The sequence below is a fragment of the Ovis aries genome, chromosome 10 (assembly GCF_016772045.2).
Source record: "Ovis aries strain OAR_USU_Benz2616 breed Rambouillet chromosome 10, ARS-UI_Ramb_v3.0, whole genome shotgun sequence".
NCBI lineage: Eukaryota > Metazoa > Chordata > Mammalia > Artiodactyla > Bovidae > Ovis > Ovis aries.
The window spans coordinates 12,740,882-12,758,485 of NC_056063.1; the positions used below are offsets into that span (position 1 = coordinate 12,740,882).

Consider the following 17,604-nt stretch of genomic DNA (forward strand, 5'->3'; position numbering starts at 1 on the left):
AGTCTGCTTCTCTCAATGAAGCTTTTATTCTTGAGAATATAGTATGGCATGCTATATATAAAATATTTGATATTAAATATCTTTCTTAATCAGATAACTACATTATCACAAAATATAAAGAATACTTAACTATTCCACTCAAATCAAATGCACCTGCATGTCTGTCTTCCTTTAAGGTTTGGCCTTGTTTTTAAGTCTGCTGTCCTAGCACACACTCAGGAGCTGGATAGTTGACGTAAGACTAGTTTTGGGTGACCTGGTGTCTCATGAGCAGATGTTTTTCAGGATCAATTAAATATTGTAAAAACATTACCCTGAAGTTATCTCAGGCTTGGAAAGAGCACTCACTGTGGAAAGATTATTTTCCAGAAAGATGCTGAATCCTCAGTAGCACTGGTGCTATAGAATTCAGAGAGTTCATGAAGTATATGGGGGAGATTGAGAGAATGTGTGTCTGTGTGTGTGTGTGTGTGTCTTCTCAGACAAATAATCTTGTGATACCTTATAATCCTACTTTTGAGACTGCTTTGAAAGTCATCTTTTTACTTATTTTCAGATATTCCACACTCTGATTTGTGAAGAAGTTGACTTCACATACTGGCAAATACACTATGGCCAGTAAGCTTAAAGAAGCTATTGGGAGCAGAGATCTTCACCATGTGTTTCAGTTTTTCAGACAGTAAATATTATGGCTGTCTTGAATGCGTCTCCTTTATCCATACAAGCATTCCTTTGCCAAGTGCCTGCTCTATGCTGCACACTCAGCAGTCACCATTCATTTCTGAAAACTGTTAGGTTGGCCAAAAAGATCATTTGCATTTTTCCATAACATCGTATGGATGTTTCCATCAATGTCATAGGAAAAACCCAAATGAACTTTTTGGCCAACCTAATAAATCTTGGCTTCTTGGTTCTTTTCAGGAAGATGGGTCTTTAAAAAACAAGAAGAGTTCTGAGGGAAAGGAGTCAAAAGTGTTTTGAGGAAAAACATCAACTCACATATACCTATGTCTATGTGATTTTTTTTTTACACTTATAAAACATAAAAATTATTTAAATATCTCACTCACATCAAAGACTCTAAATGCAAGTATAAAAGGATTTACGTTTCACATGTAGGTCATAGGTACTGGAGTCTTCCTTGAGGAGCAGGACTTATTTGTAAGTTTAATATTTTAGCAAGGAAATGTGTAGTTGTTTTATTTTTATTTTTTTTTGTTTTCAGTAAGTATGTTTATTTTTTTTTATTTTTAAGCAATCTTCTTTTTTTTTGTGTGTGTGTGTGTGTAGTTGTTTTAAGACTACAAAATTTATTTGAGTAGATTTTGTGGATACCCTGGTATCACATGTCACTTCTCTCAGATTCCAATAAGACCTGTGTTTATCTAAATCAAAAAAGAAAAAGGAGAAAGTAATTTTGACTACCTTGTGTGTAACCTATGAGAATGTTACATTTAAGAGTGTGTAAGATGTGGTTTTTTTAATGGTTGGTAATTTTTTTTTATTTCAGGATTTTGGTTTTATAAACTTACTTTTCTGACTTTTCTTTGTAAATCATTGAATCTAAACTAAGATGAATGCTAACTACATTTTATTAGCTGGCTAAATATTTAACCATCAGTTTTCTCGTATCAGTTAACGTCTTTCTTTCTTTTTACCTTTTTTTTTTAGGACCTGGGGATACCGAAAGTGGGTCATGTGAAGCGAATTCTCCAGGGAATTAAAGAGCTTGAAAGGGGCACCCTCCAGCCTGAGGTGTAATCATACTGGTGCTATTCCTTGGAAGGAAAGTCATCGCTACTTAATACAAAGTCCTTGGGAGCCATTGGCTGTTCTTGTAGTTTTCTGCCTAGATGAGTAAGCACCACTAAGACACCTCTATGGCTTAATATTTTGCTATGGGTGAAATTTTTGATTTGAGGTATTAGAAAATATTTTTGTGCCAAAAAATGTACATTCCACGAAGCCATTTTCTTATTGTGCAAACCTGACATGTTCAAATACGCTCATATTAGTAAAAAGGTAGGAGGAATCTGAGACAACTGCATTGTCCAAAAGGTGGAACTGTGAAATATTTCCTTTCCTTTAATCTGGTCAGGTGGGATTTTCTTATCGCACAACCACAGAAAAACATGTGGCTGAAACTTACTGGGTTTCACTGTTAGAGGCATTGGCTTCTTCCGTCAAATCACTGGCTAGAAGACTAAGATGTCAGTTACGTGGTGTTTTGAATTGGTATCATTTCAGATCTCTAGCTCTCAGTGTTCAAAGAGTATGGTTAAAATCCCTCAAACACTATGACTGAATGCGAATCTTAATGCACGATGTTGCTGCCTGAATTGTTTTTCTGTTTCTTGCATGTCACATTTAATATGTAACACTTAGCTTTAATGTCAGTTTTAATGGAATTTAATTTATGATTACCTAAATACCTTTTGGTTGGCTAAAGGCACTTTTCTGTTCTTTGATGGGGAATTTTGCATATTCTGTGTCTAAGAATCTGTGAACATGTGTCAGGGCCCCAGTCAACCAATGATATATATCTTATGCAAGCCAATTTTATATCAGTCTGTCATAAACAGCAGGTGTGCACATTAAGAAAATTCTCTGTATATTTTCATAAAATTATATGTTCTGTTGTCTTAAGAAAACTTGGTATAGCTCTCCAAACCAAAATTCCCACACTCTGTTTTTCATTTCAATTTAATGTTTATTTAATACTCTGCTTGCATCTATGATATAGCAGACTGTTGACAACCAGGAATTTCCCCAGTGTCTCAAACTAGGATCAGTATACTGACTGGCCACCAGTGTCATCCATTTGCTCAAGAGACAACCGACAGAAACTTCCCAGTGAAAGAGATTTAAAATTTTCTTAAGGGCTTTCCATCGTTATTATCTCACTTAATTCTTGTATCCTGTCAGGCAGGTATTATTTTCCTTTTTATAAAACACTCTACTTCAATGTAGTGCATGAGAAGTTAACATTTCTGTGATCAAAATCTTTGAAAGCCAAAGGCATACCTATCAAAAAGTCAGAAAAATGTCCTCAAATAAATTTACTTTAGACATTATATACTAAAAAATTCATTATAGTATTTAAAAATCTTCTATATAAGAGAATTAAACAGGATACTGACCCAGTGGTGACAGGTTTCATAAAGTAGCCTTCTAGGTAGGTGCTCAAAAGATAGACATATACACATATTAGACACACGTGTATGTACACATACACGTATACATTTATATGTACCTCCATACTTATACTTGCATACGTGTAATCTAAAACATACTTTCATTGATATTTTCTAGACTTTTTTGCCAAATGCTTAAAGAGAAATACTGATGGGAAAACATTTAAAATGAGCTATTGTCAGACACTATAATTTAATTGTAACAAAAGGGTTTATATATTTGACACTTTATTCTTATTTATGATTTGAGTATTTACTAGTAAAAGTCACAGTTTGGCTATCTTAAAAATAAATGAACTCAGGCGGCTGACTGAACGTGTCTGACTATATATTTTACCTAAGTTGTGAATAAATGGGAAATTTTCCAGATTGTATCAGGTAGCTTAAAAGAGCCAAGAGCTACTCACTTAGTAATTTTAACATGATCCACACTTAGGAAATCAAAAGTCATTTCCAGTTCCTTTTAGAGTCATCCGCACTGGAAAGTGTCCTCAATCACTGCCCTGTGAAATCAGGCAGTCCAGATTCTCTGAACTCTGCTTAGATCAGAAATCCTTGTCCACCAAAAAAAAAAAAAAAAAAAAGAAAAGGAGGCAAGAAATCCTGGAAAAGAATGAATTAATATAAAAAACCTTTATTGATTTTTCACTCTCCCCAAATTCTTCTTTGCCAATAGAAAAGATTCTCAAGTTATCACTTGTTCAGAGTTTAAGAGTAAGATGTTAATGACTGAATTTTTTCTTTGATGTTTTTCTTTCACCCTCACCCTGGAGAAGCGAATGGCAACCCACTCCAGTGTCCTTGCCTGGAGAATTCCATGGACCAAGGAGCCTGGTGGGGCTATGGTCCATGGGGTCGCAAAAAAGTCAGACACGACTGAGTGACTAACACTTTTCAGTCTTGAGTAACATCTCTTATGTATGCCGAACCTCACTAAACAGAATTGTTAGTTAGAATTTTCCTGCACGTGGCTTTTGGATGAGGGAAATTCTTTAAAAATGACAAGATTGATCTTTGGGGTTAAATAAGAGCACTTTTCACTATATGAGTCATCCGTGCATGGCTCTGTAGGACCCAGAGGACTTCACCCACACCTGCTTGCCAGGACAGTGCCCTCAGAGCCTCTGGAGGCCACGGTCCAGCCTCACAGAGGAACCAGCTTCTGTCGTAGAGGGGGTTACAGCAAGGATAGGAGGAGCCTCTCCATGAGAGCTGATCAGAGCTCTGGGGAGTGCAGAGGGGCTCTGTGCCTGGGTCCACATATAAGCTGAGGTGAGAAGCTCAAGCCGGAGCCTGGCTTGGGGGCTGTAACTGCAGCCTTTCCTCCCCTCCAGGCTCTCCCACACGTGGGTAATCTCGGAGCACTGGGGGAGATTCACAGCCGACCTCCCAGCACCCACTTCCTTTCATGTTCCCTCACTTTGCTCATTTTCCTGAGGAACAACTGACTTCAAGTAAGACAGGGATGTGGTCAGGCCTGAATAAAATTTCCAAGTACTCATTTTTTCTCTTCCATCCATCCTTCTACATCACTTTCTGAGTTTCATTCTTACTGCCTGGCTTCCCATCTTTCAGCACTTCCCTGGTGGCTCAGCTGGTGAAAGCATCTGCCCGCAATGCGGGAGACCCGGATTCAATCCCTGGTTCGATCCCTGGGTCGGAATGATCCCCTGGAGAAGGAGACGGCAACCCACTCCAGTACTCTTGCCTGGAAAATCCCAGGATGGGGGAGCCTGGCGGGCTACAGTCCATGCAGTCGCCAAGAGTGGGACACGACTGAACGACTTCGCTTTCCCATCTTTCCACGTGCCCAATGCAGGGATGGTTACTCACATTCTCACTGGTTACTCACATTCTCACTGCCATGTACTACTCTGTCCTCTTCAATTATCCCACTGCAGCAGGGCTCCTTTGGTCTCGCCCCACTTTTGCCCCCAGGCTTCCCTGGTGGTTCAGTCGTAAAGAATCTGCCTGCCAATGCAGCAATGCATGCTAAGTCACTGCAGTTACGTCCGACTCTTCGAGACCCCATGGACTGGAGCCCACCAGGCTCCTCTCTCCATGGGATTCTCCAGGCAAGAACACTGGAGTAGGTTGCTACGGCCTCCTCCAGGGGATCTTCCCCACCCAGAGACCAAACTTTTATCTCTTGCGGCTCCTGCATTGCTGGCGGATTCTTTACTGCTAAACCATCAGGGACGTGGGTCCAATCCCTGGATTGGGAAGATCCCCTGGAGCAGGAAATGATAACCCTCCAGTATTCTTGCCTGGAGAATCTCACGGGCAGCGTAACCTGACAGGCTACGCAGTCCTCGGGGTTGCAAAGAGTCAGATACTACTGCACCTTTGCCCCCTCATTGTGGGTCATCTAGTCAAGTGTTATTAGGAAGAAAACAATTTAAATTTAAATTTTATAGTTTGCATTTAATGGAAGGAAACTTACTCACCTAAATGAATTGATGGATTAGAGCATTTGGGGACCATGACGTAAATGGCTTTGGTGGAGAAGAGGTCCCTGAATGTCCAAGGTCTGTGCTGTCCTACATTGTAGCCACTAGCTCCATGTGGCTATTTAAAGTTAATTTAAGTAGAAATTTACTTTCTCACCTGTCCTAGCCACATTTCAAGTGCTCAGTAACCATAGTAGCAATTCAGATGTTGAATACTTCCATCATTAAAGAAATTTTACTGGGTAACACGCTACAATCATTGCTACTCAAAATATGGTCCATAGACCAGCAGCATCCTGTCACCTGGGAGCTTAGAGAAGTGCAGAATCTCAGTCCATTCCATCCCTACTGAGTCAAAATCTTCCTTTTACTAAGATTTGTGAGGTGATTAGTACTGGCCTAACTGGTTTTATCTCTTCTAGATGAGTGGGATCTGAGGTCTTCAGAGGTGCTTAGAATAGCTGACTGTCCAACCCACTCTTTCCTATCCCTTCTCGAACTAATCCCAGAAATGAGCTGAAACTCATTCATCACCCAGCTGAGTTCCCCTCTCAATCCTTATTCCTAATTCAGGTTCTGAATGAGCCCTGCTTACCCAGTATATATTTTGGTAACTAAGGTGGCACACAGATCCTGGCCAACACAGCTGACCTCACTCTAGGCCCTCACCCCACATCTAAGTCACTAACAATCGGCACTTGCTCATGTGACATTCTCATTTGTTCACAACTTAAACCACAGGGAACATTTCAGAAGAATATGTACTGAGATAAGGAAAGACCGGGTCGGTCTCCAGCAACTTGTACTTTTCACTTTCTCTTATCAGCAGATTATCCTATTGACATTGTTCATGCTTGAGGACACATAGCAGCACACACACATTAAATGAATCATTAGGCATGCAAAAAAAAAGGGAGGGGAAGAGAGACCCAAAATGATTGCAAGTAAAGTGAATAGGTCATTAAAGCCCTCAAGGCGTGTTTTGCTAGACTAAAATCTGGCTTTCTTATTATGCTACCTTATCTTGATTTTCAGGTAGTTAATAATTCTTTAAAATAGTGCCTGAAAAATAATAGATTCTTGACCCTCAAAATACAAATTATGTAATTCTATAATAAGATCTTTCCCAGTGACATACAATCAGTAAGCCTTCACTATTTACGTAATGATATAATTGACCAAAACATTACTGCCTAGAGATTCTTCAGCTAACTTTGAAGAATGATGAGATCACTGCTTGAGTCTCCATAAAAGTTATTTGTAACAGGAAATACTCATACAAAGCTATGACTTAAGAAATTAGAGCGGAAACTTCTCTATGTCATGTCTAAAGTAAATGATCCGGTTTGCCCAACAGAGTTGACAACATAGTGGACTTTTAATGTTGTACAGATGTGAATTCTTTAAAGATACTGCTTTTCATTAAGCTGTAAAAACATTACATCTCTCAACCTTGACATCTACGGTCCCTCCTGCTGCCCCCTTCCAAAATGAACTTATCTTGAATGTTTCAAGTGCAGCTTGGACTGATGATCGAAGTGGCAGTTCATTAAGTCAGCTGAAAAGAATGGGAAGTGAAGAGTTCTCAGTACTCGCTATTGGCCAGTGGGATGGCTTCCCAAGTGGTTTCCAGAGCTTGGCCGCCATGTCTGTCCCCTCACTGCCCCTCGCCGGATGCCAGGGGGCCCGGGGCTTGTTTCTGTCTGCTCCGGCATCTCCCCAGTGACTTCTGTATAGCAGTCTCTGTCTTAGATGGATAATATGTTGACTTTGCAATGGGATGCCTTCCTGAAGAAACAAGCAAAACTTTAGAAAGACAATGGTTGATTTTTATAATATGCACAGCACTAATTTATATCTTTCTTATTGTTTTCTCCAAGTTTTGTTGAGAGATATTTCCGTTAGAATGGAAAAAGCTATAAAGGTTTGTCATTCCAGAGAACAGAGAGAGAAATGATGGCTGGGCTATTCCTATTTGTGTATTTCTGTTATTTTCAGGAGAAGCTTAACACAGTAACCAAGGCTGTGTTAAACTCAGTAACAATAGAGACTTCACCAAAGGTCCAGTGGTTAAGACTTGTGCTTCCAATGCAAGGGGCATGGGTTCAATCCCTGGCCAGGGAGCTAGGATCCTTCATGCTGCGCAATGCGGAAAAAAAAAAAAAAAAAAAAAACAACTCAGTAATGGTGTTTAATAAAAACCCCATATTACTAATATAGGTGAACAAATTAATTCTTTTATGTAATTAAGATTCTATTTACATATATTTATATCTTCCCTCTTAATTTTGTATGCACTTCCAAGTTTTAGTTGGAAAAATAGAAACCAAGCCACTACTTAAAAGTTATTTAAAAAAACTCCACATAAAATATTTCATTTTAGCTACAAGTTACTCATTGTATAGGAATTTATGAATAGTCTGGATATTTCATAGAACTGCACTTCAAGAATAAATTAACCTAACCTAAGGGAACATATGGCAACTTTTTAAATGGAATAAAATGTTTCATACTCAGTTGATAAGGCTATTGAAGTAGGTTAATGAGGTTAAGTATACAAGCTAAAAAGGAAAACAAATATATTTTGTGGTCCTTACTGTTTGATTGCACTATTGTTTACCACAGCTTAGTCATATCTGTTTCTATATTCTAAGTATTAAGCTGATATGTAGCTATGAGATTTCTTACAGTTCTGGTAACTGGTAGCTAGTGCTGTGAAAGGTTTTGGTGTTGTAATATTCCCAGTTTTGTGAGTTATATATTGTATATTGAAGATGACTAATAAATTGAAGTAATATATTTAGCTGGGAAAATATGATATTTTCAAATCTTCAAGTAAGTTGTATCAAATTTTTTCTTTCTCTTAAGTGAGATAAAAGTCTCGCTTTTATGTTAAAATGTCTATTTATACAACAGGTTTCTCCTCTGACTGGTTTTATTAATTTTCATATTAAAATTTTTCTTATCTTTTTATACCAAAATAACGATTACACTGGTGATTCAGACTTCTAAGATGTATTTTAGTTTGCAGGGCTTTTGGCAGACAAAATATTCAATAACAAAGCAGCTTTGTACATTTTGTGGCTTTGGGGGCAAGAATTTTGCCTTTGAAATTCTATGTGAGGCAGTGCTGGTATCAGCAAAGTCAGTGATAGACAGTATTATTCATAATCATCAGCAGGAGGGTTTTCCGAGTTGTGTAAATCAGAGTGCATTTATTTATTATACCGTGAAATTTAATCTTTATACAAAATGCATATTCTAGCTCTTTCCCTTGTTACTGCTGTTGCTTAGAGTGTCATAGCTCTGTTTCTGATTTACTTATGTACTTGAAGTACTCATTTCTGCCAAACAGATGCCCAGTTTTTTTCCTTGTAAAAAAATGGTATTATTTACCTTCCTACACAATGGAAAAGTCATAGGGACTTTGTTAAAAAAATCATTTTCATGTTTAAAATAAATATGAAAAAAGACATAAATCAAAAAATGAAATCATCAAGGTTCAGAATTTAATGTAGCAAAGGGATTCATCATGCTGTATCTGCCCAATATACATTTTATCTTCAAGTCAGAACATCTTTTCTGTAATAAAGCTTCAACTTTTGTTGTAAAAGAGAACTCAGTGATTATACTGCCAGTATAACATTTGAGGGCTTCCCCAGTGGGTCAGAGGTAAAGAATCCGCCTGCAGTGCAGGAGATGCGGGAAATGCAGGTTCAACCCCTGGGGCGGGAAGATCCCCTGGAGGAGGGCATGGCAACCCACTCCAGTGTTCTTGCCCAGAGAATCCCATGGACAGAGGAGCCTGGGGGGCTACAGTCCATGTCCATGGAGCCACAAAGAGTCAGACACAACTGAAGCGCTTGAGCACACAGGCGTGGGGGACATTTGAATGAACATTCAGAATCTTGAACCCCTCCAAATTTCACTTACTTCCAGCTCTTGGTTTCAAAGCGTATGTTTTTAAGAGGTTTGCATTTGACTCTGGGCTGCTTCAGTCAGAGTACCCATAAGCGATTATGGTTTGTTAGTTTGGTTCTGTCAGTTAAGTCAGTGAGATTCGAATTGAGTCTTGAATTATTTCTGTTTTTGAAATATTCTCTATTCAACTTTTTAAAAACCAAAAATCTGAAACATAATAGCACAACAGCATACCACACAGAATAAAAATCACATTTTCAAGGAAAAATGTCACATACCAAAGCCCTAAATTCAACTGCCATATTGCTTTACAGTATAAGCAGTAGATGAACTGTTTAAGAAATGTAGAAGATTAAGAATTAATTTAACTCAAAAGAGTTTTATATTAATTTTACTGTTGCACAATCAATTATTGAAGGCAGGAAAGAAGAAAATATACGAGAAACATTCTATGGAAATTAAAGGATAAAGGAGCTTGGTAATTTGGGAGAGTTTTGGAAATGAAGAGTGTGAATATAGATCTCTTTCAGCTTATTTTATGGAAATGCAAAGCAGGTGTGAGTTATAGCAGGCACAAAACAAGAAAAACATAAAAATGTCACACTGGTGAAGTTTGGAATTGTATCTTTACTCTTTTCAAAACAACCAGTGAGTTTAAGGAGCCCATTCTACGATTGAAGCTTGAAAGTCAATTAAACAGGTATTGGTTGGCCAGAAAGCTCTTTCAGGTTTTTCCACAACATTTTATAGCTATGATATGGTTTGGATGACCTGATCATTTGCGTGCATTACATGAGGCAAAATAAACCATAATATATATGCAGCCTTCCTAGACAATAATCCCTGGACTTCCTTGGTGGCTCAGACAGTAAAGCGTCTGCCTACAATGAGGGAGACTGGGGTTCAATCCCTGGGATGGGACGATCCCCTGGAGAAGGAAATGGCAATCCACTCCAGTACTCTTTCTTGCCTGGAAAATCTGACGGACGGAGGAGCCTGATAGGCCACAGTCCATGGGGTCGCAAAGAGTCAAACATGACTGAGTGACTTCTCTTTTTTCACGTTAGTGAATGATAGAGAACTGGTCAGTAGGGCTTAGCAACTTCCCAAAGAAGAGCGTTGGTAAAGGTAGATGAGACCAGACCACACGGAGTAAAGAGGTATTTATGAACCTTCTCAGCCTGAAATTTGTTAGAAGGATGGATTTTCCTTTCGTTTGAAACAACAACAAAGTATTCAAGTTTACAGTATTCCTAGAAGCTGAATCCTGTGAGTCTAGAGGTGGGAATAGGGTTAGGTTCATTGGATTCTGCAACTGACTTTGGCCCTGGCTCCCTGTGTCCTTTCTACGAGCTCTATGTTTTGGTTCTTTGGTTTCCCTACTTAGAAATGGCCCATGATATTATCAGTTATAAGTACCAGGTGTGTTTTCTTTTACAAGAGGAACTACGTAAGTGTGAATCGTACTTAAACATACCTCTTTTCCCACTGTCCTTTAAATATAAAGGATTCCCAGACTTTAGTGTGAAAATTAAAAGTCCAAGTTAATATCCTCAATGTTTATTTTAAAAATGAGAGTGAAGTCACATTAGCACTATCTTGCCCAGAGTAGGTTATAGGTATTTTCATCTATGTAGTATAGATTTATCTTTTCATCTTAGGATAGGCTAAAAACTGATTTCTAAAATCTTCAGAAATTTAGAGTAATTTTTTTACACTCACCCCAGACAAACATTTTATAAATATATATATATAATGTATATTATATAATATAGCTGAGTTCTGTGATTCTGTTACATATACATAACTAAGACCTACACATCTTTTCATAGCTTAAATCCCCAAAGAGGAAATGTCTCTTTAAATCAGCGTTGAAAGAAAGGAACACCGGATGTTTAACTCTGTGATGTCATTTACCCAGTGACTTCTGAATGGTTTCCTTGCTATTTATTTATTTTTTAATATAAATTTATTTTAATTGGAGGCTAATTACTTTACAATATTGTATTGGTTTTGCCATACATCAACATGGATCCACTACGAGTGTACACGTGTTCCCCATCCTGAACCCCCTCCCACCTCCCTCCCCATTCCATCCCCCTGGGTCATCCCAGTGCACCAGCCCGAGCATCCTGTATCATCTGAAGCATGCATCGCTGTCTTCTCTAGCTATGGAGTGGTACTCTCTCTTGCAAAGTACCTTTAAAACTTCTGGTAAAGAAATTAAGCTAGAGATTGTCTTACTCATTACCATAATGAAAATCTGAGTGCAATTAAAGAAATTAGAATAACCCAGTTAAAATTATCAAATGTAGATGAGGGTAAATGAATATTGACTTTATTTTCCCCTGACCCTTGAATTCAGTCACTATCTGACCACTTGACTCAAAAAAGTTCTTTGCTAAATCTGCTATTTGTAATAGTATAATATGATACATTGGCACTCCTGTGGCATCCCTCTCCCCTAAAAATATTGGGATTTTAAGAGGCTGTAAGCTGCATGACATCAAGGAAAAGGCTGAATCCGAACTCATTCACCTGTGTTTTGATTTGTCTTAATGGCTTCTCTGGCAGTTCAGTTGTAAAGAACCCACCTGCCATTGTAGGAGATGCAGATTCAATCCCTGGGTCAGGAAGATCCCCAGGAGAAGGAAATGGCAACCCACTCCACTATTCTTGCCTGGGAAATCCCATGAACAGAGGAGCCCTGCGGGCTACAGTCCATGGGGTCACAAAGAGTTGGACGCAACTTGGCGACTCAACAACAACAATGGCACAGCTTAGCTTTCATAATAACAGATCTCTAAATGATGATTCCAGAATGATTTGGTACAGTGATGGGAATAAGTTGTTTTTCTGGGAATTTGCTTCCCACAATGACCTGATATACAGTTGATCTTAGTCTAACTTAAATTAATTATAATTTAAATTAGAACCTTCCCTGTATACAGATTGCTGTTGTGCAGCAATTTTTTTATATACATAATGATGAGGATGAAAGCATTGCAAACTCGAGCAGTTCTTTTGTTTCCTCGCCTCCTTTTACTTGAAAAGCTTTCAGAAAGCTTTTGAGAGGTGACACAGTTCTCATAGCAACATTATGTGATCATGTTCTTCTGCCAAGAAACTCCTAAGCTAAAATATGGAACAAAACACAAGCTTAACCTAATCTTGGTTTTGAATTGTGTAAGCCGAAGCATTTTCTATATCAAAGGGTTTTTTTTTCAGTATTTATACAGTTGCATATTTTATTTTTTGTCCATCTCAAAAATTGAATTGGCATTTTATGTTCTATTTCTAATTAGTTGCAGTAAAGCAAAGTGATAATTCCATTCAGACCTTTATCAGCACAAACCTTCGTTAGTCTTCTCTCTTGTGCTTTTGCTATAGTTTCAGTAACCAGTTTTCCTGCCTCTTTCTCCCCTACCTCTCATCCATCTTCCACATGACTGACAGAGTGGTCTTTTTAAAACACAAATTTCTTTTGTCATGACTCAGCTGAAAAAAATCTTAACTAGACTCTCCCTCTTTACAGCGCAGCAACCCACCTCCTTAGAGTGATGGATAAGGATCTCCATGACCTCGTCCCACCATTTTTAGCATCCTCACCTACCATTCCACTAGAGACCTTTTGTAACCCAGGAATTTGGAGCTACTCACAGTTCAGTGCTTTGGCATAATCACTTGCTGGAGATTAACTCATTTAAGATTCAGCTCAGATTTTACCTTCTATGACACTCTGCCTAACTACCCAGAGGGTTTAGTATTTCATCCATGCTCCATAGTCTCTTGAAATTTATTCTATAAAATTATTTCAATAATTATTGAATATGTATGAATATATGAAAGAAAAGTGTAAGTGTTAGTCACTCATTTGTGTCTGACTCTTTGCGAGCCCATGGATTGTAGCCCATGGGCTCCTCTGTCTGTGGAATTCTCCAGGCAAGAATACTGGAGTGGGTAGCCATGTCCTTCTCCAGGGGCTCTTTCCGACCCAGGGATTAAACTTGGGTCTCCCACATTGCAGGCAGATTCTTTACTGTCTGAGCCATCCCGGAAGCCCCCATATATAAGATATATATATATATGTATGTATGTATATATATATGTATATCACATCAGCAATTGTATGTATATATCTGCTTGTCAGCAACTGGATTTCTCTATCTTCATAGTTTCAGTGTCTAGCGAGCCCATAATAGGATTTTAGTAAATGTTTTTGAAATGGTGAAGGTAATATCCAGCCCAGACTTCTCTGTATTTTTGCACTTCCACAAAATGAATGCATAAACTTTCCCGAGAGTCCACAAGAGGTGGGTGTGTGTTCAGAAGCATGCAGGAACTCTGGGAGAATCAACAGAAGAGAAACAGCAGGAAAGAACAGTTGATTTACGAAGGATAATCGTTAGCTACTCATGAGAAATATTTACCAAGTTTGAATTCTTGTTTCTAAAGTTGAGGCTTAGAAAATTTTCTGGTACCTGCAGAATTCTTACTTGGGATTCGTAAATATGCCTTAAAGATGATCTTTCTCATCGGCAGATGTTCTGTGTTCAGTGTATACAGCCTACATAGATAAATATACTAATGACCTACACAAAAGAATGACACTAGAGAAAGAATTAAAAAAAAACATGAATAAAATTTTCTGAAAAATAGATTTCAACCAGAGATGGAGAATGGTTTGTGCAGTTTCAGGTCATTTATAGTTAATGGTTATTTCATTTTTTATTATGTAAATGTAAGAAGGCTTCTTTGCCACTGTTGGTGACTTAGATGGTAAAGAATCTGCTTGCATTGTGGGAGACCTGGGTTTGATCCCTGGATCCGGAAGATCCCCTGGAGAAGGTAATGGCTACCCACTCCAGTATTCTTGCCTGGAGAATTCCACGGACAGAGGAGCCTGGTGGGCTGCAGTCCAAGAGGGTTGCAAAGAGTCAGACATGACTGAGCAGCTGACACACACACATAGAACATTAAGACTAAAACCTATTACCTAAGGGACTGTTTTTATTTTGTGATTCTATAAAGCCTTTCTACCATGTCTCCAAATTATGATAAAGGTTGACACAAAAAGTCCTTTAAAGTCAATTTTTAAAATTAAATAAGTCCCAAATTTGCATATAATTAAATCACCTCTTACTTCACTCAGTAGGTTTTTTTCCTACCTGCTCTACATTTGACCTTTGATTAATGCTGGGGATGTAAATAAAATAAGACCACTCTTATCTAATAGAGTTCAAGTTCATGTTCATGATTATTTTTCTAGTCTGTTTAAGAAATTGGGAGGACATGTTTTTAAGGCAAATATTACTTCTCAGGGTTTTCCAGAGAAGTCGTCACCTTCCACCCAAAAAACTAACAAGTTCTGTGTCATAAAGGACTAACCTCGTTTTTATGTCCATAATTTTTGTATTTTCAGGTCAACTGCAAATAATTTTTGACCATCACTCGTCAAGTACATCTTCCACCAATTCTATAAAACCCCATTTCCACAGCCATAGGTGCTATACATGATTCAAATGACTAATGAGTTTATAGAACACAAGTTCAACTTTTAAGTCCATTTTAGGAAGGCATATATCCTTATTAATGACAGTTACTCCAAAATATATGAAATATCCGTTGGGAATTCACAGTAAAAGGAAAAAGTTATAAAACAGTGCTTTGCAATGTACTTCAAAGGCTCCATTTGCAGTTATGAGTTGATGTTTCCACCACTTTTATTTTCAATGGGGAGAAAGGAGTCATAATATTAACAGCTGGCATACTTATCTAAGCATATAGTAAATCCACTATTAATTAGTACTTGTGTGCCGCAATGCACTGATCCATAGATGAAATAAAAATATTTGAGTTGCAGAAAATTAACTTCTCTGAAAATTTATTAATGGTTAGACAATTGGATTCCTTTATAAGAAGGAAAAAATATTAAGTATGGAAAAAACCTTACTTGAATGTATACTTACATTTTGATAGGCATATTTTGAAGTCACCATTTCCCATCAGTATAAAATATCAACCATTTCTTGGTTCTCTAACAAGAAATTCTTAGTTTGATAGAACTTTGCTCTTTGTTCCATTTCGTGAAAAGCCCACAAACAAAGTAGGCTCAGAAGACTGGATACTTGACCGTTACACTCAGTAGCATCATTGTACCTTTCAATAAAGAGAATTAGTAATGATTTGCCTCTTAGTTATCATCACACTGAATATCTAACAGCATAGTTCCTTTCGTCCCTTGCATTGCAGAAGATAGTTGTACTCTAGCCTTTGCCATATTACTTACAGCTAATAATTTACTACATTTTTGTAGTCTGTTTTGAAACTTTTATCTGAAAGATGGAGATCCTATCTATTTATTATACAGTGGGCTCTGTTTGCTGCAGAAAAGAGTGAAACTTTAAACTGCTTAGCACACTTGCCAGTGAAATATACCTGACAGAGCAGAGGTTATAACTTTAGCTCTAATAACTTTTAATAATGGTAAGAAAACGTGAGTTTTGTTTGTTTACATGCTGTTTACAATGGCATAATTTTTTAAATATATACAACAATTGAGATATTTATTGCACACTATTTTAAAGATGTTTTATGTGTTTTCCCCTTTGGAATATATTGTTACGGTTCCTTATACTGATAATTTGGGTGGCTTTGTTAATGTAGCTAGTAATTTTTATGACTACTAAGTGACCAGGTTTCTGTGCCTTTTATTGTGGGATGCATGATTATGTATTTATTGTATGGAAGTCACTGATGCGTGTATTTTTGTACCTTGCCGAGAGTAATGGTTGATCTCGATGTATCTGATGATGACAGATGCCTTTCCCAAAGGGCACGGCCTTGAGATTGTCCTTCTCAAATAAAAAGAATGCATTTGGACAGTGTGTGAAGTCTCCATTTTTTTTCTGGTTGGAGTCTCTCTCTCTTTTTTTTTTTTTAATTAAATCTTTTCTGTTGAGATAATTGTGGAGTCTAATACAGTCATAAGAAAATAACAGAGAGAGAGAGATCCTGTGTGCCCTCTGCCCATTTGTCCCTGGTGATGACATCTTGCAAACATATGTCACAACCAGGATATCAACACCGACTCAGTCAAGACGGAAACGTTCTCTCATCACAAGGACCCACAACAAAGATCCCCTTGTTTTACCGCATCTATTTCCCTCCTACCTCCACCCCATCCTTAATCCTGAGAAACCATTAATCTGCCTCCACTTTTATAATCTTAGCATTTCAAGAGCATTATATTAATGGAATCATATAGTACGTGACTTCCTTTTTTAACTCAGTCTGGTTTTCTGAGATTCATCCAGTTGTTGCATATATCAGTAGTCATCAATAGTTTGTTTCTTTATTGCTGAGTAATACTCCATTCAGTGGGGGGATTCACAGTAAACGTTTATTTGGTTTGTCCTTACAGTAATGAGTCATTGCAGTTTACTGATAAACACTTGTTAAGAACCAAGTAGCTTGTTTCCAGTGGGAACAATCTATGAATAGTCCCGTCTAGTGGGAGAGAAAGGCCACAGACCGTTATGTGCAGTAATAAACGTATGCAACCGTGTACAGCAAGTCCTCCACAAAGGAGTGAGTTCCATTCCAAGAATACCGTAAGTTAGCCTAGGTACCTAATGAACACAATTGGTTGTCTAGAACTGTACTGTAATAGCTTTATAATACTTTTCACCCGAATAATAACATAAAAGCAAGCAAAACATTTTATATTTCATAGTACCATACATTGGCAAATACAGTGCAGGGCCAGCTACGTCTCCACTGCTTTCAAGCTTACTTCTGGACATCTTGGGTTTGAAATAAAGATACTGTACTCTCTACTGTAAAGTGCACAGAAGCACAACCGCTTGTAGAAGATGCACCCATGTGATAATGTGGGTTAGACACATGGCCTAACACGTGACTGGACATGTGAACGCATGTTCACGTCTTTGAAGTTTGCATCTTGAAGGGCCGTATGTAGGGGACTTACTGTATGTGGGGAGCATAGACGGACAGAGGGTGAGAGGAGGTTTCGGGTG

At 38.0% G+C, this 17,604-nt stretch overlaps 1 protein-coding gene across 1 annotated transcript in view; it reads left to right on the top strand.

Moving 5' to 3' along the window:
- DGKH (diacylglycerol kinase eta) overlaps positions 1 to 16,447 on the top strand; it is a 208,914-nt gene extending 192,467 nt beyond the window's left edge. Inside the window, exon 31 of the mRNA XM_027973522.3 lies at positions 1,672 to 16,447. Coding sequence (XP_027829323.1) covers positions 1,672 to 1,761 — 90 coding nt within the window. The 3' untranslated portion in view covers positions 1,762 to 16,447. The remainder of the gene's footprint in view (positions 1 to 1,671) is intronic.
- Positions 16,448 to 17,604: the final 1,157 nt, after the last annotated feature.